The 27,217-nt window shown below is 37.4% G+C and overlaps 1 protein-coding gene across 1 annotated transcript in view; it reads left to right on the forward strand.

The window, feature by feature from the left end:
• The window catches only part of LOC110962313 (protein FAM102A-like), a 47,041-nt gene that overhangs the window by 268 nt on the left and 19,556 nt on the right, over positions 1-27,217 (forward strand). Inside the window, exons 2-4 of the mRNA XM_022210239.2 lie at positions 7-272; positions 24,517-24,637; positions 25,635-25,664. Of these exons, the coding sequence (XP_022065931.2) occupies positions 130-272; positions 24,517-24,637; positions 25,635-25,664 (294 nt within the window). The 5' untranslated portion in view covers positions 7-129. The remainder of the gene's footprint in view (positions 1-6; positions 273-24,516; positions 24,638-25,634; positions 25,665-27,217) is intronic.

Genomic DNA, 27,217 nt, shown 5'->3' on the forward strand with positions numbered 1-27,217 from the left:
CCGCAGATTTCGGAGCTGAACCTCGACTGGAGCTGGATGAGAACTGAAGCTGCGCCTCTTTTCGCCCGTTTTTAGAGTCGTTTTTTACTACGGTTTTTTTTAGTTTATGCCAGTAGAGCCGGTGAAAGTATGGCGTTTTTCGTGAAGAAGAAGAAGTTTAAGTTCCAGACCCAGCTGACCCTGGAGGAGCTCACCGCGGTGCCTTTTGTCAACGGAGTTCTCTTCTGCAAGCTGCGCCTGCTGGATGGGGATTTTGTCGCTACTTCTTCCAGGTAAACCCCCCCCCCCCCCCCCCCCCCCAAAAAAAAAAAAAATCTCCCTTAAACTCCACTTTTTCTTCCTGTAACATCTTCTGCGATGTCATACATTGTCATACAAGTTTGCTCCATAAAAGTCACTTTTATGCACTTAAAAGAGGTTTAAAGTGCGTCTGTGCGTCTTTTTACATTGAATTTCATTGTTTTTGCAAGTTTTATTGACATTTGCCAACAACAGCAGTGTTTGCTTTTTAATTCTAAGCTTGTTTATGATCAGACCTGCATCAGTTAATCGATTAGTTGTCGACTATGACTTCATTTACCAACTGTTTTCATAGTAAATTAGTCGATTTGTGCAATTTTGAAGGCAAAAAATGAGTCAAAGCACTGTAAAATTTAAGATACTGCCTCCAAATGCCAAATATCAACATCAAATAGCTGATATTTAATGATTTTAATGAAGAAAAAAGACAGAAATTGACCTGGTACATTCAGCAAATATGTGAAATGAAGCTGCATTGATTAATTGGTTCGTTGTTTGCGTTAATCACCAACTATTTCCATAGTTAATTAACCAATTTGAGCTATTTTTTAATGCAAAAGATGACTCTGACCACTCTGACTCCAAATGCCACACATTTTAGTTAAATAGAGAATATTTTAAACAGGTGGAAAGCAGTGTAATTTTAATATTATACCACAAAGAACAACAATATAATGCATATTTAAGACATGAAACTTAAGTTTTCTTGAAGTTTTGGCAGCTTCGTCATTCATATACAGTGAACAAAAATAATTTAGTACATTTCTGGGCAAAAAAGGCAGAAATTGACCATTGAACCTGCAAATGACCAAATCACTGCCTTGTGGAAAAGGGTTAGTTGGATGATGGACTTCTTAAAGACCAAACCACTAATTCATTATTCCAGAAAGCATCCTGGATGACTTTCTTTTTTTAGACTTTTGTGTTCTTTGATTGACCAATCAACATTCAGAAACCATAAAATACACAATTTACTGCAATACAAGACCAAGAAAAGGATCAGATTCTTGGAGATATTGATGCTGTTCTTGGTGTGTGTAGTTTTCTGTTGGTAGAACTTGCTTCACAGTCAACTGTAGTCCTTTAAATTACGTTTAAAGTAGTATTTAATGCCGTCTTGACATCTGATAACTCTGTATAATCATGTGGAATCAAGTTTAAGATGTTTTGACATCTTTGAACCTGTGTATGACCAAATCACTGCCTTGTGGAAAGAGTTAGTTGGATGTTGGAGATCTCCAAGACCAAACAACTAATGGATTACTCCACAAAATCTACTGGACAACATTTTTTTAGACTTGTATGTTCTTTTTTTGGCCAACCAACACTCCAAAACCACAACATATTGAATTTACTGCAACACAAGACCAAGAAAATCATCAAATTCTTGGAGATATTAATGATGTTCTTGGTGTGTGTAATTTTCTGTTGGCAGAACCTGCTTCAGAGTCCGTTCAATTACATTTAAACCAAAGTTTAATGCCATTTCAACATCTCAAATCTCTGCATAATGACATGTAATCAACTTTCAGACGTCTTTGAACCTGCAATTGACCAAATCACTGATGTTTGAAAAGGGTTAGTTCGATGTTTTTCATCTTTGTTCACCACTTTTTGAGTCAAGTAAATAACCAACAATGTAAGCAATCATTATTTGCAGCCAGAGTTTCAGCAAATCTGCTCATTTTGCAGTGACGACACAGGATTCCTTGTATTTCTGAAGCTGTTTTGGGTTTTTTAGTGTCTTTATCAGGTTTCTTGTAGGATCTTTGCTGTTATTTCTGCTTTGCTCAGGTTGGTTAATGAAAGGCTGCTTTCCTCTCAGTCTCGTCTAAACGCTGGGTGTTGTCATGTTAAGTGGCCTCTCTGTATATCAGTGCTGGAACTTCTCCTCCACAACCAGACTAAACACTAAACTGAACCACTGAAACCAGCTCAGATTATCTCTGAACATCCATGAAACTGCTGGTGGGTGATTAAAATAACTTTATTTCTGTATTTCTGTGACACCTGGGAAAAGTGGAGTTGCAGAAAAGAGCAATGACAAAACATTAATAAAAATGTGATCAAACATCAGAAATGACAATAGAGCATTAGTAAAAGACAGTGAAAAATCAGAAAATGCAATAAAACCTTGATGAAAGACAATTAAAAATCAGAAAAGACATTAAAGCATTGCTAAAAAGACAACAGAACATCAGAAAAGACATTAAAGCATTAGAAAAATTGCTTCAAAAGACATTAAAACATTAGAAAATACATTAAAAACATTGCTTAGAAAGACAATACAACATAAGAAAAGACATTAAAATATTTATAAAAAACAAAACATTAGAATAGACAATAAAAGATTGAGAATAAAACAACAGAAAAACTTAAAACATTGAGAAAAGGGGCTATATTACATAAGAGAGTTTAAATCCCAAAAACCAGAACTTCAGTCTTACCTGTGAACTCAGATTTTTTTGATTTTCACGGATAAACAAGACAAAAAAAGCTGTGATTTATCGGTGTAACAGTGGAAAGTTAACAGGAGTAAAATAGTGAATAAAATGTTCAAGAAGCAGCAGATATAAAATAAACTAAATGGGACCGAGGACGGAGCCCTGAGGGACACCTCAGCACCTTAGAGCAGCTCAATAACTAAATTTGTTCAACACTAACTTACTCTGTTTGGTATCGAAGATAAAGGATGACCTGCAGCTGTTTTCTGAACTCTTCATGTCCTCGTTCACATCACAGAACTTCAGATTTTCCTTCTCTGGGCCTAGATAACATCACCAGCTTTCATGTCTTCCTCTTTCCTCGTCTTTGATTCACCAGATGAGATTATGAGGTCTTGAAAATCACATCAGATTAAGAGTTTTGAACTTTTTGAAGGGACTCATTGAGTCTCTGGAGACAGGATGACCTTCTGCAACCTTGTTACAATGAAAATAACTACCGAAAGAAGCATAACTTTACAGAAAATTATGTACTGTTACCGTGGTAACCCAGAAAATGGAGAAGAAACTTAAAACGTAAAAAAAAATTACAAAATGACGTACCATTTTTCAGCCTTCAGTATATACAGCTTTTGTTATTTGTGATTAATAGTTTATTCTATGTATTTACTATGTATTATTTGTAAGTTATTTGATGTGGACGTCATTTACGGTAGTGGTCTGGTAGTTTTATAATCTGCATGCACACTTTTTTTCTCCTGTGATGTTACTTAAATTATATATATCTATTTTTTAAATATATTCTTAATTTAACAAAATAAAGAAAAATCTGTGAATATCAGTTTAAAAATATTTCAAAAACAAATTTAGTATTTAATATTCATAAATATTCTAAAAATATTTCTAAATATCTGTAAAATTATATTTTTTCAGATTTAAATACAATAAAAAAGAGTGTCATGATCAAGTCTTGTAAAAGAACAAATTGAAATACAGATATTTGATGTGGAGATTGCTTTGACCTTTTATTTCCTTTTTATTTAAGGAAATACTCTGTAAAATATTGGTAAAATAATGATATTTTTGCTGATTTAAACACAGTAAAAAAAGTGGACTTTTATGTGCAAATATTGTACAAAAAATCTGCACTTTTTCTTAAAAGTACAGATTTTTTAAGTGGACATTATTTACAGTTTTTCTCTACGATTAACATGAAACTTGTTACTTTTTTAAGTGATTTTACCAGTTATTATATGAAAATCACCAAATAACAGTGAAATGTGACAAAAATAAACTCAAAAACTTTCACTTTTCACAGCAGGGATGAGAGAAGAGCTTCTTTTCGCTGATTTTTCTGCTTTATTTGTGTCTTTCTGATCTCAGAGTTAAACTAATGAAGACATGAAGCACATTTTTGTTCTGTTTCTTCTTTTATTAAACTCGACCATCATACTCTGACCCACTAAACTAACCTCGATGTGTAAAACAACACGACTCTTTATGCCGTTGGCCAGCGGAGCGTTTTATTGGCAGCAGCATCACTAACCCGTTCCACATGAAAGGACGCCGCTGATTTTCCACTCGGCTTTCTGCTCCGAATAGAAGATGCCCCACATTCAGGAGTTTGTTTAAAAGCAGAGAGGAGGCGTTTTTATCGAGGCTTTGGCTTTCAAACGGAGCTGTTGGAGGGAAGTTTCCTCCTCGTCCTCACGTACAGAAAGAAGGAAAAGCAAACAGAAGCAGCAGCAGCAGCACCATCTCCATCGGGTTTCTATCAGCAGATGTTTCCTTTTCTTACCTTTCATCAGTGAGGAAGAAGCAGTTTGGGACGTCTGGAGGCCGAGATAATCACAATAATAATGTCGAGATCAGAGACTTCTGGTTGTTTTCGTTAATCATCACCCTGTAGATTTGACTTTCTGCAATCTTTTTAGGCTGTAAAGGTTTCAGATTAAAGTTAAATTCCCATCGCAAGTTCCCTGATCTCAAGGCGATGTCTTGCAGTTGCCAAAAAGCTGAAAATCCACACAGAGAACCTGCAAATGTTTGACAGTTTTAGGTGAATAAATCCAGATTTTTTCATGCGCTCAGAGGAATTAAAGACATCCTGTAGCTCAGACATAATAAGGAAACTGATGTGCAGAAATTTATGGGCTAAATGACTTAACACTGGATTAATGAAGCTTTTAATTTAATCTCGTAGCACTTTGAATATTGAATTAAAACCCTTAGACCCAATAAATCTTAAAGGTTTGGATTTCCTTTGAATCTCTCAGGTTATGTTTCACAGTAAATGAAGAACCTCACAGTGAAAATGTGGTTTAGCTGTCGAGGAACGTAGTTTTGCGGAGATCCTGTGGCTCTACTGCACCGTACGAAAGTTTGAGGAAGCTTAGGTGTTTAAAAGAAGAAGATTGAGAGGAAGAAGAAAATGGAGAATTAGAATTGGAAGAACATGAAGAAGGAAAAATAAGATTAAGAAGAAGATTCAGATGAAGAAGATGTTTCAGAAGATTCATATTATGAATAAGAAGAAGATTCAGAAGTTGATGAAGAAGATTCAGAAGATTTAGAAGGAAAAAGAAGATTCTGGAGATTAATAAGATTGAGAAGAAGATTTAGAAGAAAAAGATTTAGAAGAAGATGGTTAAGAAGAAGAATCAGTAGAAGATTCAGAACAAGATTAGGAAGAAGATTATGAAGAAGACTGAGTAGAGGAAGATTCAAAAGATTATGAAGAAGAAGAAGAGTCAGTCTACGATTGTATTATAACACAGAAGACACATGAAAGACCCTAAAATCCACAAAATTCTCTAAGATCAACGTACCGAGCAGAACCTGGACGATGCTTCCACCAAATATTGATTTAATTAAGATTTTCCTCTAATTTACGGCATCTTTACTTTTAGCGTCAGAAAACCTTTCACTGGACTGTCTCTCCATTAAAACACCACTGATCTCAGTTAGTTCATCAGCTTCAGGTTCCTCCTTCGTCGTGTTGTCACACCAACAAACCAGACTTCTTGGGTTCTGAGTGTATTTTTTCTGCCTCCACGTGATCGCATCTTCAACAGAGATGTTTATTTGTCCGACTGAAGCTGCGATCTGTTGGGAAACGTCACGGTGAACGACTCCGAGGCCTCCCAGAGGTCGGTTATGTAACATCTCCCTCCCATCTCCGTTATCATCTGTGGAAACAAGGCGCTCTCAGAGGAGGACGGAGGTCAGCGTTACGTCACATCTGACAGGCCGGAGCTTTGTGTCGGGGCCTCGGGAACAGAGGGGGGATTAACAGAAACCATCCCAGATGCAGCTGGACGCCGGGTCACGTGATGCTAACATGCTAACATGCTAGCGTAAACAATCAGAGCTCCGGTTCTGGTTAATGTCCGACTTTATCAATCAGAAAAACACCCTTAAAACAGATTCTTTCGTAGTTTCTCATCTGTTTTGGAGCTGTGGTGTCAACAGTTCAAGGTTCCTCTGAGTGTTTCAGCGCTCCGCACACGTGTTGTGTTTCTTCATGCTGTTGTTATGAAGTTTCTTAAGAATTAGCAAGAATTCTGCGAGATGCAATCGGGCCCAGCGGGGATATTTTTCATCAGCTGCGTGTCTAATTTATGGTGATTCAACCTTTTGACATACGAGCATGTTTTTCCACCACACTGCAGAGAACATCAAGTCTCATCATTATATGTGTTCTAAGTACTTAAAATGTGCACATTAACTGGCAAAAATGAGATAAATTAAGATTTTTATGTGAAGTTTTCGAACAAAAGTGCAAACATTTGAAGGTTCATGATGCTGATATTTCTTTTTTTGCAGGTTTTATGAGTTAAAACTGATGTTGATGTAACTGTTTTTTTGTTAACAGTTTGTGTCCATGCAGAGGTTCTTTAAACTTGTCACCTCGGTGGATCTTGTGCTTTTACAGTTCGTGATATAACAAACAACGTCTTAGATTAGCTGAAGGCTGAGGAAGAATTACATAAAACCTTTCATGCGTGTTCTCAGAAACTGAGCTGGAAAGAGCTTGAAGGAGGAAAAAAACGATGAGAAAGTTCACCGTTTATCTTTATTTTAGAACAGCACTTACCATTTCTGCATTTACACTGATCTCTGAAGGTATACAGGACTTTTTTTTAAAAAATAAAGTAAGGAGCTAAATCTCCTTCTTCTCCTTTGCTAATCGAGTGTAAACTGACCTCCAGCCGTTCTGTCTTCATCTAAATGACAAACAGGAATGTGAAGTCGGCCTCCAGATCGCCCAAAACCTTTTTTTTTTTTTTTCCCAACTTCTGCAACAGATATGAACTGAAAACACTCAGATTTTCCATGGACACAGACGTTTTCAGCGTTTTAACGTATATATTCAGCATAAACCGTGATTAAAGCGTCTAAGAACGGCTCCGAGTTTGAAATGAAAGCTTGTTTTTGTCCTTGTTTGTGGAAAGTGTCCTGCAGCTCTACAGTTCCTCTAGATCTGCTGGATGTGTTTTCACTCAGAGCAGCTTCACAGACCAGATGGTCTCCATCTCCATTTGGCAGAAAACTCTGATTTTTCACTGCTGTGTGACTTCAGCCTTTATCAGCGCCTGTCTGGCTTTTCAGTTGACGTTTACATTCTGGGCCTTTTGGATGATGTTTGTGCCAGAGTCGCTCTTTCAACACTCAAAGACAGTTTTAAACAACAACCTGATAAAATACAGCGATCTCATCAGATAGCAGCGCCAGGAGTCTAAACCAGAGCCAAGGGAAGGAGACGGAGGGGATTTCTGTGTTTAAAAGTTCAGGAGAAAGCCTCAGAGGAGCGTGAAAGAACACGCAGAAGAAGTGAAATGTCAAACAGCTGTTGGGCTATTTGACATTTACACCCCCTGTCAAAAGTTTTAGGACGCTTTCTCATTCATTTGAATGGGAAAGTGTCCTAAAACCTTTGACAGGGGGTGTATTTTTAAATGAGTAGTGATGTTTTAAGATCTTCTCAGTGCTGGAAATGTGTCCAGATGGCTCATGGTTAACGTTATTTGCCATATTTGGGTCTTTTTCCACCCAAAATCAAGTATATCTTGTAGATCTACACATAAAAACGCTGTTAAAGCCGCTTCAAGTGGTGAAATTAATGAGTAAGTTGTTATATTTGCTGACATGAAGTGAGGCCAGAATTCAGAACAATCCATGCCAGGTTGTAAAACACTGGAATTCCCCTTTAACATGACTAATAACTGTCTTGAACGTCCGTCAATCCACAAGAACTTAGCAAACGTTCTCTATGGATCAACTTTGTGTCAGATTGTTGAGCTATTTTTAAGTATTTTTAAATTAATAAGGATGTTTTAAGATCTTCTGAGTGCTGGAAATGTGTCCAGATGGCACAAAGTCAATGTTTTAGTCATTTCAGCCACCCAAAATCTAGTATATCTTGCAGATTTACATACAAAATGTCATTTATTCACATTTTTTAAACTTGTGCAATCCCTCAGTTGGTTATCGGACACATGTCGGGTTATAAAACACTGGAATTCCCCTTTAAAATGACTAGTAAGACTGTTTTAACCATCTGTAAATCCACAAGAAATCAACAAACTTTCTCTGTCCATCAACATTTTGGACGATTTTTCGTTTATTTTTAAATTAATAAGGATGTTTCAAAATCTTCTTAGTTTTGGAAATGTTTCCAGATGGCACGAAGTCAATGTTTTAGTCATTTTAGCCCCCCAAAATCTAGTATATCTTGCAGATTTACATACAAAATGTCGTTTATTCACATTTTTTAAACTGGTGCGATCACTCAGTTTGGTATCTTGTGCTTTGTCAGGTTATAAAACACTGGAATTCCCCTTTAAAATGACGAGTAAGACTGATTTAACCATCCGTAAATCCACAAGAAATCAACAAACTTTCTCTGTCCATCAACATTTTGGACGATTTTTCGTTTATTTTTAAATTAATAAGGATGTTCCAAGATCTTCTTAGTCTTGGAAATGTTTCCAGATGGCACGAAGTCAATGTTTTAGTCATTTTAGCCCCCCAAAATCTAGTATACCTTGTAGATCTGCACATAGAATCATGGTTTATTCACATCTTTCAAACTGGTGCAATCCCTCAGTTGGTTATCGGACACATGTTGGGTTATGAAACACTGGAATTCCACTCGGACTTGAACTGTTCGCCGGTTGTGTCAGCATTTCCCAGAAGTATTTCCAGGATGCACTTCTTAGGACCCTCTAAACCACCGTGAACCTTTGGGTGGAGTTTTCACAGTTTCCTGACCTTCAACCGTCAGGCGTCAGCAGCACTCGACCAGTTTGAATTTTTGGAAATGTCCTTGTTGAGGGTTTAAAGTGAGTTTTCCTCTTTAGATTCACATTTATGTAATATTCAGCAACACGTGACAAAGGGTTGTTTGGTTTCTCACAGAGCTGTTGTTATTCTCCAGCATTTTTTACACCTTTTTTTTAATGATTCTTACATTTTCTACCATTTTTATTTTGTAGTTTTACAGTACTGTGCTTTTAGATTTTAGTTCAGCATTTGATCTTATAGATCACGATCTTTTATTACGTAAAATGCATTGTTATGGGTTCAGTTCAACAGCATCACATTGGCTTCAGAGTTATTTAGGAAATAGGAGCCAAAAAGTATTCTTTAATGGAAGCTTCTCAAATGGAAATAATGTTTCCTGTGGTATACCGCAGGGAAGCTGCCTAGGACCACTCCTGTTCTCTATATACACAAATGACTTGCCATTAGTATTAAAAAAAGCAAAAATAGCAATGTATGCTGACGATTCAACAATCTATTCATCAGAAATTAAAATAGAAGAACTTCAAAATGTTTTAATGACTGATTTAAGATCTATAGACGAGTGGGTTACAAATAACAAGCTTGCTTTAAACATTGGTAAGACAAAGAGCATTGTGTTTGGAACCAGAAATATGTTGTTGAATGAACCCAAACTGAAATTGGTTGTCAAAGATACAACTGTTGAGCAGGTCATGGAGATAAAACTTTCTTGGTGTTGGGATTGATAATAAGCTATCCTGGTCTAAACATATTAGAACTGTGGCCCGTAAGATGGGCAGAGGTCTCTCAACAGTTAGAAGATGTTCTCATATGTTACCTCTGAACATGACCACAGATGTTATAAAAACACTTGTGCTGTCACAATTAGATTACTGTTCTGAAATTTGGTCATGTGCCGCTGCATCAGATTTAAACGTTTTACAAATAATTCAAAACAGAGCAGCTAGATGTGCTCTCAGATGTCCTTTTAGAACGAATGTAAACTGGATGCATAATGTGTTGTCTTGGCTAAAGATAAATGAGAGATTTAAAGCATCGCTGCTAAATTTGACAAGAAATATTATTGAATCCAAATTACCAAATATACTCTATCAGAGATTAGATTTCAGTTCCGATGTTCATTGTTATGAAACAAGACATGCCACAGAGGGCAAATTTAAATTACCTTCAGTAAAAGGAAATATGGGAACAAGTAGTGTAATGTACAGGGCTATGATAAATTGGAACTCTTTGCCAAGTGACGTCACTCATGCAAACAGTAAACGGCAGTTTAAATTTCTTTTAAAAAGGCATCTTTTGTTATATTAATTTTTTGGTCCAAAGGTATTTGTTTGTGTTTGTCTTTTTTAAGATATTTAAGTAGGTGTGTGTGGGTGTGAATGTGTGTGAATGGTTGGGGGGTGGGGGGTCACTTTTATTTTGGTATTATGTGGTGAAAAACAGGTGTAAAATGTTTTCTTTGTAACGCTGTTGGACTGACTCCAGGAAGAGTAGCTGCACATGTTGCAGCTAATGGAGTTCAGAATAAATACAATACAATACAGTATATAAAGATAGAAAGTGTTTAATTAGTCTTTCATTGGACTAAAAATTAATTTAACCAAGCAGCATATGCCAACATCTCTTTGGATGAACTGTTTTCTTAGTTTCAAAGAGTTTTACGCAAAAACAACGCTGCAGAAAAACAGTTTCTAGCTCCATTTTTTTCAAACAGTTTGGTGTTGTTTTCCCTGTTGTGTTAAGATTACAGATAATAGATATAAAACACATTAAAATGATTCATCTAAAACATGTTTTTAAAAGAGAAACAGCCAAAACTGTCAACAACTTGTGAAAAATCTGTATTTGTACAAATAATTGGTTCTTTTCCAACTTTTGACTATGAAATTACACAATTTGTGCTGGTTTTAAAAGAAAATTATGTAATATAATCAGGACTGACAAGTGGTAGATGTTTATTTGCTGGTTTTAAAAGAAAAACGACCACAGTATTCCACCGTTTTTTATGTGTTTTTTCTGGCATTCTTGCTGTCAGATTTTCATAGTTCATTTTACGAGACTAAACGCTATTTTTTTTTTAATTAATAATGATTTCTTTGATGCTAGAAAGGCTTCCAGATGGTACATGGTTAATGCTTTTTGTTGTATTTGGGTCTTTTTCCACCCAAAATGTAGTATATCTTGTAGATCTCCACATAAAAATGTGTTTTATTCCCATCTTTTAAACTGGTACAGTCCCTCAGTTTGGTGTCTGATGCTGTTGAAAGCTGCTTCAGGTGGTGAAGTTACGACTAAATTGTTATTTTTGCAAATACTAATTGGTTCTTTTACAATATGCGACCATAAAATTACACAGTTTCAAAAAAAATCTAGTTATTTTACAGATATTTCCTTTCATTTTCACAATATTCTATTCTTTTTTTTACATATTTTGTCTGGCACTCTTGCTGGCACTTCATTTTGCGAGATTTTTAAATTTATTTTTACATTAAAAACTAAATGTCCCGTGTTGGAACCTGATGAGTGTTGGTTTTAGAGAAGCATTGAGGGCGTTCAGTTCAAACACAAGCAGGAAACCATCAATGTTTTGACCAAACGTCCAACTGATCGTACCTGCAGAAGGTCGGAGCTCTTCACATGTAATCGAGGTTAAACGTTTGTTTCAGAGAAGGGAAGAGACATGTAAAAAAAAAAACAGCCAGGAAGAAGTCCAGAGAGGAGGGTTAGAACCCGAGCGGGACCAGCAGCTGTTTCCTGTTTTCATCGGACTTTTCCAGCCGTTAGCGTTTTGCTGGGATGTGAGCGGAGGCGTGTTTGCACGTTATTCCTGCCGCTATCTGACCAGGTAATCTGAAGGAACTTCCTCCCTACGGCGGGAATTCCTGTCAGGTCGATTGTTGGAGCTTCTCTCTGTGAGGTTTGACCTTTTTACGCTGTCGTATGTGTTCAGTACGGTTTTAGCCACGCTCAGAACAAAACCCATGTTTGGTTGAGTTCCAGATGAAGCTGTGAAGTTCTACCATCAGAATCATGATCTCAGAAAGCCAACTTTGGGTTTTAGTTTCATTTAATCCCATTTAGAGGAGGGAATTTGTGTATATATTATAAAGGTGAAGTTATAAACCTGAGGCAAGCTGAGAGCTTTGATTTAATTCCTGCACTGACAAATGGAATTTTTTTCATTATTTGTCTGTTATCATGCAACAAATTTACAGCTTTTTTATGAAGACAAAATCTTTTTTTCGTCATGGTTTTATTGCAACAAAGTCGGTTTTTATGCTGTTAATTGGGCAGAAAAGGATCCTTAAAGACATCACAACTGGACTTTCTGGAGTTGTGATGGATTTAATAAAACTCCGAGTTTACCAGTTGTTTGATAACTGGTTAAAGTAATGAAAGTGACGGTTAATCGACCAAATTCTCATTGGTTGGGCTATCTTTAGTGTTGCCTTTATAAGGACAAAAGCTCAACATCCACATTTTTCTAGTATTAATCCATTATTTTTGGCAGTAGATGGAACACAGCCATGTTTTCACAACTTTGGACCACGAGGTTTAACTTATTTCACTGAACATTCACCCCAAATCGCCTGAAAATGTGTCCCAGAAGTTGTCATTGTGGCTGCATTTTAGCTAAAAAAATTGAGCGTAAACTATATAAACTGCAGTTTGTGTATCTCGGCTTCAACAGCCAACGTGGCAGCTAACTTTTCTGAGTATTATTCCTCAATAGTTCTTTAGGTGAATTTCCTGTTGATCTAGTTTTGTTTTCAGAAATTGGGTTAATATGGGCTGGTACATTTCGTACAAAACAACCAATAAATATGCTGCAAATCCAAGCTTTCACTGTTCATTTAGAGTTTAAGGATAAAAAGGTTAGCACGTAAAGTGCATTTGCTTTAGTTTGCTGTAACGGCTAACACTAGCTACAGCTCTGTCTTTTCAAATGCTAATGTGGGATGTTCACTTCATTTGAGGGTCTTTAAAGCTTAGAATAGGACTTTGACAGTAAATATATTTGGTACAGTGAAGGCAGTGAGTCTTTGTTATCTTACTTAACAGAAGTTTCTGCATTTTAATGTCATTTCTGACAAATTGATGAGCAAAACATCTTTTTTTTGTAGACGTAAACTAAACCCCAAAGAACATAAGCGGCTAAATACCATGTATTTTTGGTAAATTCTAAATTTATACCATTTTAGAGATGGATTGAACCTCTTTAGTTGTCATAAAGCCTTTGCTAAAACCCTGCATTCATAGTGTTTGTGGAGTCTTTGATAAATTAACGGACATTTGTGTCTTCTCTATGAAGTTTATTCTACTTCTTAAGGCTGAATGTGAGTCTTTGTTACCTTATTTAACAGAGATTTCTGCATTTCTTCACGTCATTTCTGACAAATCGATGAGCAAGAATACATTTTTTGTGCAAATAAAGTAAACCCCAATGAGCAAAACTGGCTAAAAACATCCATCCATCCATTCTCTGTACACTGCTTTATCCAGGGTCATGGGGGGTGCTGGAGTCTATCCCAGCTGACTTGGGCGAAGGCAGGGGACACCCTGGACAGGTCGCCAGTCTGTCACAGGGCAACATATACAGACAGGCAATCAGCTAAAAAACACGTATTTTAAAAAAAAATCTCCATTTTTACCACTTTGGAGATGAATAAAACCTCTTTAGTGGTCATAAAACCTGACTGTATGCAGGTAAAACCCTACATTTACTGTGTCCTTTCCTGAAATAACTTGTCTAAAAAAAATCCACATTTTTATCACTTTGTCGCTGGATGAAACCTCTTTAGTGGTCATAAAAACTCAGTTAAAGCCCTACATTCACTGTGTCCAGTCCTTACAGGCTCCATAAATATGAGCTGAACACGTTTACAGCTTCTAACTTATCATCCAGCAGGAGGAACAAGTGTTTAAACGAGGCTTTTTGCTAAACTGTGGTACATTTATGGAGGTATTAGTAGATTAGAGTTCAGTTCAGGCTCTCTAACTGTGTTTAGGATGCTCTGGGTTCATTATCGTCGGTCCTGACGTCACCTCAGGATCCGGCTGCTTCCTCAGCACTCTGCCGTCGTCGGGTTTATCCGAGGCTTCGGTGCGACCCGACCCGGCCCCCGGCTCTGTTTGTGTTTCTGCCGCGGCCCCCGGGAGCCACCAGCCGGGACGGGAGATAAGATCCGACATGTCGAGTCATCACATGTAGAGGATCAGCTGGAATCACTCTTTACGTCTCTCACTCACAACTTCTTTTCTTCAGCTAGAACAGATGCTGTAAAACAAAAAAATGCTTTAAAAATGGTAAAAATCCAACAGCAGAGACAATATATGGAAACATAAAAAGACAGTGGAGTACTGTAATATTCAGAACCTTATCTAAAATAGTGACACTGGTTTAAACACAGATAAACAGTCTAATCTGACAGGATATTAACTATTATTCGCATTTGTTTTCGAACATTTTTATGACCGTAATGCATTATAACGTATGAACTTGCCCAGCCCTACAAATATTACATCAAACATTCTGATATGTTCACACCCGAAGCCTCATGCCAGAGTTCATCGTTGTTCAGCCAAAAACAATGGATTGATCCCAGAAGACTTTCGATTTAGAGCCTTTCTCCTGTTTAAAGTCACTCTGGAGATCGTCTGACCAATGTGAGTTTGGTTGGATGAGCTCAACCAGTCGATACAAACACGACAATCCAGATGTTTTTGTTTCCTGACGTGGTCCAAGATCGATAATCGGATGTTGAGGGACCAGTCGATCCAGAGACAACAGCTCTGGGCTCCTGTATTTTCCTCTCTTGAGGTATTCTGAATCTCTAAATCCCGTCTTCTCCTGCTCTTATTTGCTTCCTAATCCGTTCTGGGTACGAAACGGTCGCAGGAATGTTTGCTTCCATCCCTTCCAGTCTTTGGCCTCTTCACTTTAATTTGGGTGTAGCCGCCTGCTCTAGTTTTACTTCAAATAAACATGGATTACACGGGTATTGGTGCGGACTTTAGCTCTTTTTGTTAACGATTAAAGTGGATGCTGGTGGACAGGACTTAAAAGAATCTGGACTTCTGTATGAGTAATTTATTTATGTTGTATTAGTATTTTAACAGGACAAGGAAAATCTGTATCGCAGCAGAGTTAAAAGACTTAATATACTTATTTTTTATTTCAAATAGCAACGAACATCTGTAAAATACCATTTTTACAGAAGATTTTGTTTAATTTTACAGACAAATATTGTTGAAAAAGGTGCAGCCTAAAAGTTTCCGCAGGTCGCTTATTCCAAAATCAGTCAGACTTTACAATGGCGTCGTATAAACCGGTCTACTTTCTCCCTCACATATGCAAACCACTTATGTGCAATGACTGTTTCAACCTCACGTAAACGGTCTTCTTAAAAAAGAACAAACAAAAAAGCATCTTCTGTGTCTATGATGTTCTCTGCGTTTTTGCACTGTGTGTTTCTAATTTACTTTTTACTGCCTTTCTACCATTTTTTCTCCTTGCATCTGCTGTAACGGGGAACTTTCCCCACTGTGGGATCAGTAAAGTTTATCTTAATTACCACTTGTTGAAATACTAATTTTTAATGCTCACATTTTTTTGCCAGATTTTTCTCAATTTGCTAAATTCCAGATAACTACTAAAATCTCAGCTCTTCTGTCCGTCTTTGTAGGATTTTTTTGTGCTTTTGTTGCATGCTGGTGGTGATTTTGCTGCTCTGTCTTCGTGGCGACGCGTCTGAGGAAACATCAGGGTTTGATCTGCTTTCAGATGTCGGGAATTCTGCTTAGTTGAGGCAGTTTTCTGGTAAAAAATACTCCTAATTTGTCTCAGCGTGATGAAATGATTGGCTGCAGGACGAATGCATGGGAGAGGAGGAGCACAATGACGTCCTTTGTGTTGTTTTTTTTCCCGGTTTTCGCGTCGGCCTCCAGTCCGGTGTTTATACTATCTGTGTTGGGCTGCAGTAGAGCAGCTCCAGTGTCTGTCTGCTGTCACTGTGGTCTGGTTTAGCCGTGAATCCTCAGAGCTGAAGGGTTTTCTGACTCCATTCACTGGTCTGCTGCACTTTAGTTCGACTCGGTTCAAAGTTTTCTTCTTCTAGAAAAGTCTGGAAGTGCTTCAAATCATCACAGAGCAATTGGAGATTGCAAAGTTTTAGTTGCATATAACAGTGCTAACATTTAGCGTGTATTAGCTTCTCTCCTGCTCTCTGTGCTCACATCTACTACCATATAATACAGCTGAATTCACTCTGAATAAGTTACATTTCCATATTTTTAGTGACTGAAATGCAGCCTTTTAATGCGACATTTTAACCAGTTGTTGCTTCCTAGCTGCTGTTCTGCACTGCTAGCTAACTGCGATGTTTAACAAACTCATGATCGAGTATTTTAACAGAATTCAAAGCTACTAACAGAGTCAAAGTAGTGAGAAAGGTAGTGTTTTTTTCTTCTTCCTGCTTGTAAAATATCCACAAAATTTGTCTCTACAGTGACGTCCAGCAACGTGCACATTTTGGCGCCTAAAATGTGTATTTGCATTGTATCTGCAACAAAAATGAAACTTTTCTAAACAAAGATTCAAAGTCTGTTATGGTTTTTCTCTTAAACTGGATCCGACCTGTGCCTGGAGAGCGGTTAAAGGACTTGATTGCAGTGAGAAAACGTTAAATGTGCAACATTTGTCGGACGACTACTTCTTTCTTTAAGGCCAGTGTTTCATAATCACGTGTTGTTGGGTATAACCTGACAGATTCTGGTTTCAGGTTCTCGTACAAGTCATATGTAGACGTCAAGATTTATTATTGGACATTTGTTAAAGTGCTGGATTGATCAGAGTAGTAGTGCTGTACTTTTACTTTGCGGTTCTGAGGAGAACCGACTGCATGAGAGCCAGTTGACTTAATCTCTCTGAACGTTTGTAGAAATAGACGAGCCTCGAGAAACTCTGTGGTTCTTTATCGTTGCACGGTTCTTTGAGGAACCCCTCATGAAAGTTCTTCAGAGACTCGTTTTATATGGTTTGGGATTCCAGTTTTAAAGTGGAGGAAAATAAAACATCATGGTACTTTCCGCTTTATTCCTACACCCTCTATCAAAAGTTTTGAGACGGGTTCTAATTTATTTGAATGAGAAAGTGTCTCAAAACTTTCGACAGGGGGTGTATATCATAAAATGAAGCAAATAAATATGATAGACAGAGACAACTTGCTGCATCAGTGCAAGTATAGCACTTTTATTTAACTTTTTTCTTAACAGCTAAGCAAAAAAAATGATGCAGATGATCAGAAAAATGCAGAATATCGGCTCTGATAATTGGTCGATCTCAGGTTTTTATCAGAAAGCTCTTATGAGAAGCTAAAGTCAGTGTTGGAATAATTAACTGCTAACTAAAAATACAGATTTTTTTCATGTAGACATTATTTATAAGTTGTTTTTCTGTGGAATTTAAACGTTTCGGCGCCAGACTCAAAGGTTTCAGGTGAGAGTAGAAACAAACTGGTTGTAAAATCCGGCTGAGAGAAGAGAGAGTGTTGGTGTGATCGCCTCCTCCTCCTCCTCCTCCATCGGCCGGTCGGTGGGTTTCCATGGAGCCTGAACAAAGCCATCTGGACTGAGGAATGTGGTTTTGGGAACGCTCCACCTTCCACAGCGCAGGACCGAAGCCCTGGAGGTCCTGATAAGAGCTCAGACTGTGTGTGTTCTGGTGCACACTTGTTTCCAGGGATGGTCAGATTAACAAATATCCCCCTAAAACAAGCACGTTTTCTCCTCTTTTTGCATCTTTAACCACTCTGGCTTTGAAAAGATTTAAAGATTGGTCGTTATTTAATGGTTTACCTTCTTTGTTTCGGTTTATTCTAACAAGAAACAACAGCGTGGTGCAGATTTTAACACAAGTTTGTGTCTTCATCAGTCAAAAGAACTCACAATAAATGCAGAAAAGCAATAAAACTCCATTTAATTAACCGTCACCAACAAATGTTTGGCATTATTACTCGAATGTCCTAAAATATCCACTGTCAAATGCTATTTAATCCAATAACTAGCAATGAAAAAGGTGTTTGCTTTCATTTAAACGGCATAAGCATGTAAGATTTTGCACGTTTTTTGTTTTTTTTTAATTTAAACAGTGTGGAAAGTGGTTGAGTGAGGGAAATAGTGTTAAAAACCACACGCCACGTTGTGTTGTTTTGATAATGGTGAATAAGATGGAGGGGGAAGGGAGTGTGAGGAGCAGCTGCTGCCAGTGTTCACCATTATTTGTACCTTTTGTCTCACGTGATAACACAAACTGCCTCATTTACGCTCGTTAAAAAGGCTGAAATTCAGCTGAAAATAAATGTTTTTTCCATTTCCCTGGCTGGTTTAATGATTGAACACTCTGCTCCAGAGCCACTTCAGGCCACATTTCTTCTTCTATTTGATTTATCATGTATCGTATGAAGAAAAGTAGTTGTTTTTCTGCTCCGAGTTCGTGTTTACACAATGTTTTCCAACGGTGGGTGCGTGTTTTGGCTTCTAGGAGGATTTTTAATGAGCGTTTGCATCCAGAAATCCTTCAATGTTCTTGTATCTGCGGCTAAAATGCAGCTCTTCGAACCAGAGGTTTGAAGTCTGTTAAAGCGTTTGTCCAGAGCTGAATCCAACTTGTGCTTGAAGAACTATTAAAAAACTTGAACGCAGTGCAAAGGCAAAATAAAACACAAAAAAATTACAAACAACCTAAAATAACCTATGACTGAGTCATTCTGTATGAAATCAACCAATTTTAAGATTTTTTTTATTTTAATTTTTGATTTTTAGCTGTTCATGTTTCATGCATTACATACCATAGTACTTTCATTTTATACAGATCCAATCCTTAGATAGCCAAATTATACCACATAAAATCTCTGATGGATACGATGATTAGTTTTTGTGTAATGGGAGGCCAAATGTAGCAGTTTAGAAGTTTGTGATGTATAAAATCGCAACTTTGTCATTCTCTGTAACATGCAATTATAAATATAAAGTAAATCTTTTCACATTTCTGAGGACTATAGGTTACTGTGAAATGATTCTAAAAATTTCAGATCTCTATCTTTTGTTGTTCAGAAGTTATAGAAGTCTGAAAATGGTTGAAAATTTCAAGTCTTAATTTTGGCTGCAATAATAGGGTACCCCCTACCTACTTCAAATGGCCATAACTTTGAAACTAATGACAATAAAGCATTCAAATTTGGGATTTCCCCATCATATATAATGTACTAAATGTATGAAAAAAAACAGCAAAATCCGTGAGGGTCAGGTGGGGACCACTGGTTGAAATGATATGGAAAAACCCAAATACGATCAAGTTCGACTTCACTCCTACCAGCTACATCTCATATCTTACTGTTTCTTGTTTGCATTTAACCTTCGATACCTCTTCAGAAGCCCTAAAAACACCTTTACTGGCGCACGTTATTGTATTTTTCTTTTACTTTTTGAAAATAGTTCCTTAAATTGCTTTACAGTTGTGTTCATTTGGAGTAACTGTGCACATTCCTGATCTCAGAATGGTGATCCTGTTTGATTTTAGGACAGTAAATGTCTTTGTTAGTCATCAAGTGAAGGCAGAAATTCATGTTTTTTTTTTTGTTTTGCACCATAAATTAAAAACCGTTACATTGGCATTAAAAAAATGCAAGAAAGTGCTGGAGAGGTGAAAAAAACCCAAAGTGGGCTTATCCAAGATACCTCCCCAATATTAATTAATAATACAAATATAGGGGAAAAAAAAGAAATCAAATTTAATAACATGAAATAAACTCAAGTAACTCAACAACAATCAAAAAAACAAGCAGCTGAATTAAATTATAAGTGAAAATAAAAAGACGCTTTGGGATCTTGATGTATTAAATATGACTTTAGTCTGAACTTAAAATTGGTCAGAGATGTAGATGTTTTTGTTAAATGATAATATGAATTCCAAATTAAATTTTTTAGGGCTGTAGTGAACTAAAGACTACTCTTCTACAATCCAACGGTTCTGGGATAAATAAAAAGCTATATAATATGTCTATATCAGCTAACTAGGCCACAGTGGACTGAATTCACGCCTTATTAGCCTAAATACAGTATAAATCAACATAAAACACTTAATATTTCCAGCATATTAAATCAGTTCAGCCTGGTTATTTCAACTTATGTGCACCGTATTAATATGATTTCTTAATTTCTTTGGCATCACTTAGTTTGGAGCCGAGTCAACGTTAAATAAACATTAAATAATTCAAACCCAGCAGTTTTTATGAGGCTGGGAGAGTCCAAAGTTGGAAAAATAGGGTTTTTCACAGGTAGTTTATTTGTCCTGTTGACCAAAATAATGGATTGACTGTGTTGTTGTTAAACTTAAAGGTCATTAAGCACCACGTAAGTCTTTGTCATGGTGAAATCTGTGTTTTAGTGGAAATAATATGGTGGAACAGTGTTGATGGCAGGTATAAATATAGCTAATATGTTGACCAAAATAATCTTCTTTTCTTTGGACAGCAGCACCAGCAGATGATCTGACCAATCAGATTTTGGTTTGGATGATGACATCTCGACCAACTGATCGACCAGTCGACCTGGAAATGACATCTCTAATGTTTTTGTTCCTTTATCTTGCAGCTAAACATGAATAGTTTTGACGTCTGCAGACCAGATTTCATCAGCGTTTTAGGGAACAGTTGCACATCAGGTTATTTTACATCTGATGCTTCCTTTATTTAGTCACTGTTGTTATTGTAGTCAGGGGGAACTTGCTCATGCCTCAACTTTGTCCTTCCTCAAGTGGAAATCATACACAGATTGTACTGTATGTAGTCATTATTGCATTTTAACTGTAAACAGACACAGAAATCTGGTTTTTATGTGCAGTAATGTATACATTTCTTTGGAGTTTAGAGGTGAAAGTGTTGGATGCACTTTTCTTTGGACTTTATTTGATGTTCTGTAGTAGAAACGAGCTCGTTAGATGGATTTATAGGTGGTGGAATTAAAGAGGCGTCACTCCAGAAACACTCGGCTGTTCAGTTGATCTTCTCAGCGTGTTGTTGGACAAAAGCCAATCAAAGTTTCCAAAGCAAGCTGTTTGCCATTTAAACTGAGAAAAGCACAACTTCTGGTGATTGACGGAACATTTGCAGAAATTACGGAGCTCTTTAACAGGATGGTGTTTAGCTGGAATGGCTGGCTCACTAAATGACGGGGATTCACAGAACAGTGGAGCTTCGTTGCGTAATGAAGGTATTTTTCTTTCCATAATGAGTACGTAGCGTTTTAAAACTTTCAGAACAACTTCAAACATCCTGACTTTTGGGTTTCCTCGGTTTTAGTAGCGGAGACGTTCATAATTACCGACAAGTAACACAGACAGATTACTACTCCGCTCAGTGAAAACACATTTTTAACTGGGCTAAGAATACACATGTTCATAGACGACATTGTCCGACTGAAATATCTCAACAAATATTGACTCTGCTACCATGAAATTTTGTACAAACATCCAAAGTTCCCATAGGATGAATGTCTTTGGTGATCTCCTGACTTTTGCAGTTATGATTCTCCAACAGCTATTGGATTTATTTACATGAATGTTGGGTGCAAACATCCATATTCCCATCTCGGATGCATGAGCCAAAAGGTTGAATGATGCAGTAGGATCAGGACCAAATGCATGGAGAATTAAGGACATTTGCTGTAGCTGCAGGTACACTTTGTCATGAGCATTTCATTGCACTTCCATGTCTGTGGTTTATTGTGGATTTATGAGAACAAAAGCTGTACATGTTTTTATTTGTACTATTTTGTTCCATAATGACCCTCAGAAACCCCTAAGCTGTAATGTATGGTAAAGAATGTATAAGATAAGAACGTACACCCCCTGTCAAAAGTTTTAGGACACTTTCTCATTCAAATAAAGTAGAACCTGTCCTACAACTTTTGACAGGGGGTGTATCTACCAAATTTGGCACACATATGCAGCACATCAGGCTGAACAAAAAAGTCAGTGACAGCCACATTCCAAACCCAACAGGAAGTGAGCTATTTGGCTTTGAATGTCAGATTTTGCCCATTTTTCATTTTTTCTAGAGCGAACTCCTCCTAGGGGGAAACTCCAATTCACCTCAAATTGGGCCAGTACATACAGGAGGCCTTAATGATTCAAAGTTATTAAAATCTTTTTCCAAAGTCAAAGGGCGTGTCCGTGGCGACCTCTGGAATTTTGATTCTTCGCCATGAAATTTCAAATGCTGTGTAAATGCCCTGAACATGCTCCAATCTGCCTGAAACTTTACATGTATGATCAGAGTCCTGTCCTGATCACATCCACGTGATGAAATACACCCCCTGTCAAAAGTTGGAGGACAGGTTCTGCTTTATTTGAATGAGACAGTGTCCTAAAACTTTTGACAGGGGGTGTATAATTCACAGAGAATACGCATAGATGTCATGTTGTGTTGCAGAAAATCCTGTCTCGATGGGAATCCTGATAGGAAATGCTCCATTAATCAGTGTTTAGTTGCATAGCACAAGAATCTGGAAGAACATTTCCCCGTCCTGCTGCCGTGACAGTTCCCAGGAATTTGTTGACTTGCAGATCATTCTTTGTTTTCAGGAACAAACAGATCTGCTCTGTTTTTACGCCTCTTATTGATGATTCTGCCCATTAACCAGGATGTAAAGGTCGTTCTCTGGCATTTCTGACGAGGCAAAGTGTGTTTTTACAGAAGCCCATTGAGCATTGTACGCCGTTTCCTTCACTGCTTCTCTTGTCGGTTAAAGCAGGAGGGAAAACCAGCATTACACGGCGGAGATGTTTTTCCATCAGTGAATATGTGGGGCTCAAGAGGCTGAGAAAATGTCAAAACACTGCGTCTATTTTCAAAATCTTTGAGAGAACGGCTGAAGCTTTGACAATGAGAAACGGTAAACAGCGCCTGGAGTCATGGGAGTCAGCTCTGCAGGCCTGGTAGTTTCGGAAAAAGTCGCTCATGACGTGTTTTCTCAGAGTCGCTGTGATTAATTTGATCCTCTGTAGACAAACTGGTCATGAGACTGTGAGAGACGAATGACAGGACTGGAAAATATGTGTTGTCCTGAAGTCAGAGCGATGTTTGAGCTAAAAAAAAAAAGTAGTGGAGAAACATCTGATTTGATCCTGCTCAGGGTTTAAAGACAGACTTTAGAGCAGGAGCGTCAAATTAGTTTTAGTTCAAGGACCACATTCAGCCCAATTTGATCTCCAGTGATCAATAAAATCACAGCTTAATAGTCAATAAATAACCACAACTCCAAATTTTTCCTTTAAGTGCAAGACAGTACATTCTGAACAAAAATTATATTTAAGGAATTATCTTTTTACACAACATGATGAACAACCTAACATTTCTTAAGAAAAATATGCTCAATTTCAGCGACTTTATTCCTCAGTTTATCATTTACACATTACAACTTCCAGATCACAGAGTGTCTCCAAAGGAACACAACATTCAGTCACATATGGAACTGGATGATACCGTATTTTATTTATGCTCAAAATGACAAAAATCTGACAAAAATCAGACAAAAACAAGACAAAATATTACAAAAATGAGAAAAAAATGACAAAAATGAGACAAACGACACAAAACAAAACAAAAAAGAGAAAAAAATTTGACAAAGAAGTTACCAAAGCAACAAAAACATGGACAAACGACATAAACGAGACCAAAAAACAGCTAAAACAAGGCAAAATTTTACAAAAATGAGACACAAAATGACAAAAAGGAAACATAAAACGACCAAAAATGAGACAACACGAAACAAAAGAGACAAAAAATTTGGAAAAAAATTCACAAAAGCAACAAAAACATGGAAAAATGACAAAAATAAGACACAAAAAAATCGCAAAATCAAGACAAAATATTCCAAAAATGAGACGCCAAAACCACTAAAAATGAGACAAACGACACAAAACAAAACAAAAAAACCACAAAGATTAGGCAAGAAAGTTGCAACAGTGACAAAAACGAGACAAAATATTACCAAAATGAGACACAGAATTACAAAAGACCAATGAGCAGTCTAGTATTTTATTTTATGATCAAAGCAACTTGTCATGGTCTAGAAATTATTTGAAATGTATAGTTTTACTAATTTACAATCTGCAGTTAATGTCTTCTCTGTAATTTTTACACTTTGAGGGCCGGATTGGACCCTCTGGAGGACCACTTTTGGCCCACTGTCCGCATGTTTGACACCCCTGCTTTAGGGTTTTTGTGTTTTATACAATGTATTTCAACATCATCATGAGTGTAATTGCCTCTGCACGTCAAGAAAATGAATCTTTATCAAAGTGAAGAGTCGGGAGAACGTCATTGCGACACGAACAGTTCATAGGAAGAGATTCATCAGAGAGATTCACGTCTTCCTGCTCTGTTTTTCCTCTTTGTTCGTCCAGAGAGGAGGTCCAGGAGCACTGTGTTCGTTGGAGGAAGAGGTTCACCTTCGTGTCTAAAATGAGCGCCAACCCTCACACCGGAGTCCTGGATCCGTCTGTCTGCAGGGTTTCAGTCAGGAAGGTACGACTCCAAACCCGAGATGAACCTTAGAAATAAAGGCAGAGAATAATAATGATGTTTCCCATCCATCCACTGACATTACTAGAAACACCGAGCTGCTCTGAAAGCTGATTCAGAAATGATTCGGGAAGGATTTCAGCAGCTGGGCAAGGATCGATTTTATCAAACTTGCACCACTTCCACCTCAATTTTCAACTTATTAGCCACTGTATTTATTATGTTAAGTCATTTTTTTAACAATATCCAGCACAAGATTTTCCTTTGGTATGAATAAAGTTTTCTCTTATTTTGAGAAACATAATAGTCCAGTACCCTACCTCACAGTTTTGATCCACCAAATTACATGAAATTCAACCTTATTTTGTCAGACCAACCATCCAAAACCATGAAATATTCAATCCGTTATAATGCATGACCAGAAAAGTGCCCAAATTCTTCCATTTGAGAACATGGAGCCATCAAAATCATGGCGTTTTTCCTCGAAATTTCATTTGGATTCTGACCAAATCCGAATGTTGTGGACAGAACCTGCTTTATATGAAAATATTGTCGTTTAAATTACACTTAGGCCGTTCTTTGCTGCGATCACAACATCGAGAAAGTGCCTCTAACCATGTGTAGTCAAGTTTAAACCCAGACGTGTAGATATCTTTGAACATGGAAATCACCAAGTCGGTGTCTTTTGAAAAGGTTTAGTTTTTATCTGTAAGGTTGGGTCTCCTTTTTAAATGATATCCAGACCTACAGAACACCAATTAGCAATAAGAAAGTACCGACCGTAACAACAGGTTTGGACGTTTTCTCACAGAAATGCATCGAGGATATTTCAGCTCAGCCTCTCCATGTGAATTGTGCCTCACTGAACTACACAGCAGCCACCAGTGTGGTCCCAGCCTGTAATTTCATGTGTCTCGATGGAGGCCTGTAATCGGAGGCCTCTGTAATATAAAGTTGGATCACTGGCTTCATTACTGTCTTCCTGTTTTCTCCCCTGCAGGAACTCAAAGGAGGAAAAGCCTATACGAAGGTAAGAGTCTTCTCATAAACACATAGAAGCAGTTACAGATGAGCTCAAGTCCGTCTCTGTAAACCTTGATGCCACATCGTGTAAATATTAGCATTTCTGCCACCAGCCGGGCGCAAACTTAAATCAAAACCTGCTCACGTTCTCTGGGAAAAACATCCTGCCGACACCTTGGTTAACGGTAACGGCTCCTCCAGCGTGAGTCATGAATGAAACAAGGTCGAAGCTCTCGTGAAGATAAACTCACGCCGATGCCCGGCAGGAACCGTTTCCTCTGTTTTCGCCCGCCTCTCCCTTTAGATTTCCTTCGGTTAAATATACCTCGCTTCCCTCCTTAGAAGTTGGCTTCCTTAAATAAAATACGCACCTATGAAAACAGACGCCGCAGAAAGGGAAACCTGCAGGATGAAGAATGGGAGGCGCTTTGCTCGAGAGAGCTGCAAAGTTAATTTAGAAAAACATGAGACAAAAGCAGCTTCCACCTGGTCTGAGACAAAGGTCATAAAGTCAGATGTTGTTCTGAAATCTCTGACCTACTAATGTTAGTGTTGGTCTGGTATTTCTAAACGTGTCGGAGTGTCACGATCTCAGTTTTACAACTTTAACAGAACTTTTACAAGAATAAATGCTTCATTTGAATTAAGCTCAGGCGCTTTTATTTTTTAAAATTAATTCAAAGTTAAAAAATTTGAATCAAAACAAGCAAGGACTCGTCTCACTTTTGAGATTACCATATTAAGCACTTGTAGTTAGCTTTTCAAGCTAATTCTAAAATGATTTTTCCTCCTAAAAACTGTTGAGAAACAATAAAAACTCAACAAATTTCGTTGTTTATCACTCCAACAGAGGAGAAACTCAAAAATAATGTGTTAAATCAACCTTCAATTCAGAAATCCACTGATTATACAGCCTGGAGATACTTTATACAAGATATATGAAGATTTTTTGACAGCCGAGAAGCTAATATTAAGACTTTGTAGTTGGCTTTTCATGCAAAATAATCTTTTGATGAGTATCTAAAATGATTTTTCCGTTTAAAAATTATTGAGAAACAATAAAAACTCAACACGTTTCATTGTTTATCACTCCAGCAGTGGAGAAACTCAAAGACAATGGTGTTAAATCAACCTTGAAATCTAGAAATCCATTGATTATACATCCTGGAGATTCTTTATACAGGATATATTATTTGTGTAGTTAGTTGTGATACTCGACTTCCCATTGGGGGCCGCTTGTTCGGAGGTGGGGGACAAAATATAAAAAAAACTAAATAACAATTTATTTTTGGTCATTTCCTCCACTATTTTTCCAATTTCTTAGTTGTACACTCAAGACCAAGTGAAGTTGTTTCTGCTCCTGTACCTGCCGAAGCTTTTTGTTCCATCAGAGACTTTAAAAACGCAGGTTTCCCTCTCAGTCTGGTTCAGTGTCTGTTTAGACTGATGTCTGGTTTCTGCACTCTGTCATACGGCTTCAGACACTTCAAAAAAAAGCTGATGTAAAATTACTCGGTGCGCTAAGTGGTGGGTGTCTCTCCTTTCCTAAACGTGCCAGAA

Source organism: Acanthochromis polyacanthus, chromosome 7, assembly GCF_021347895.1.
Source record: "Acanthochromis polyacanthus isolate Apoly-LR-REF ecotype Palm Island chromosome 7, KAUST_Apoly_ChrSc, whole genome shotgun sequence".
NCBI classification, from domain to species: Eukaryota; Metazoa; Chordata; class Actinopteri; family Pomacentridae; genus Acanthochromis; species Acanthochromis polyacanthus.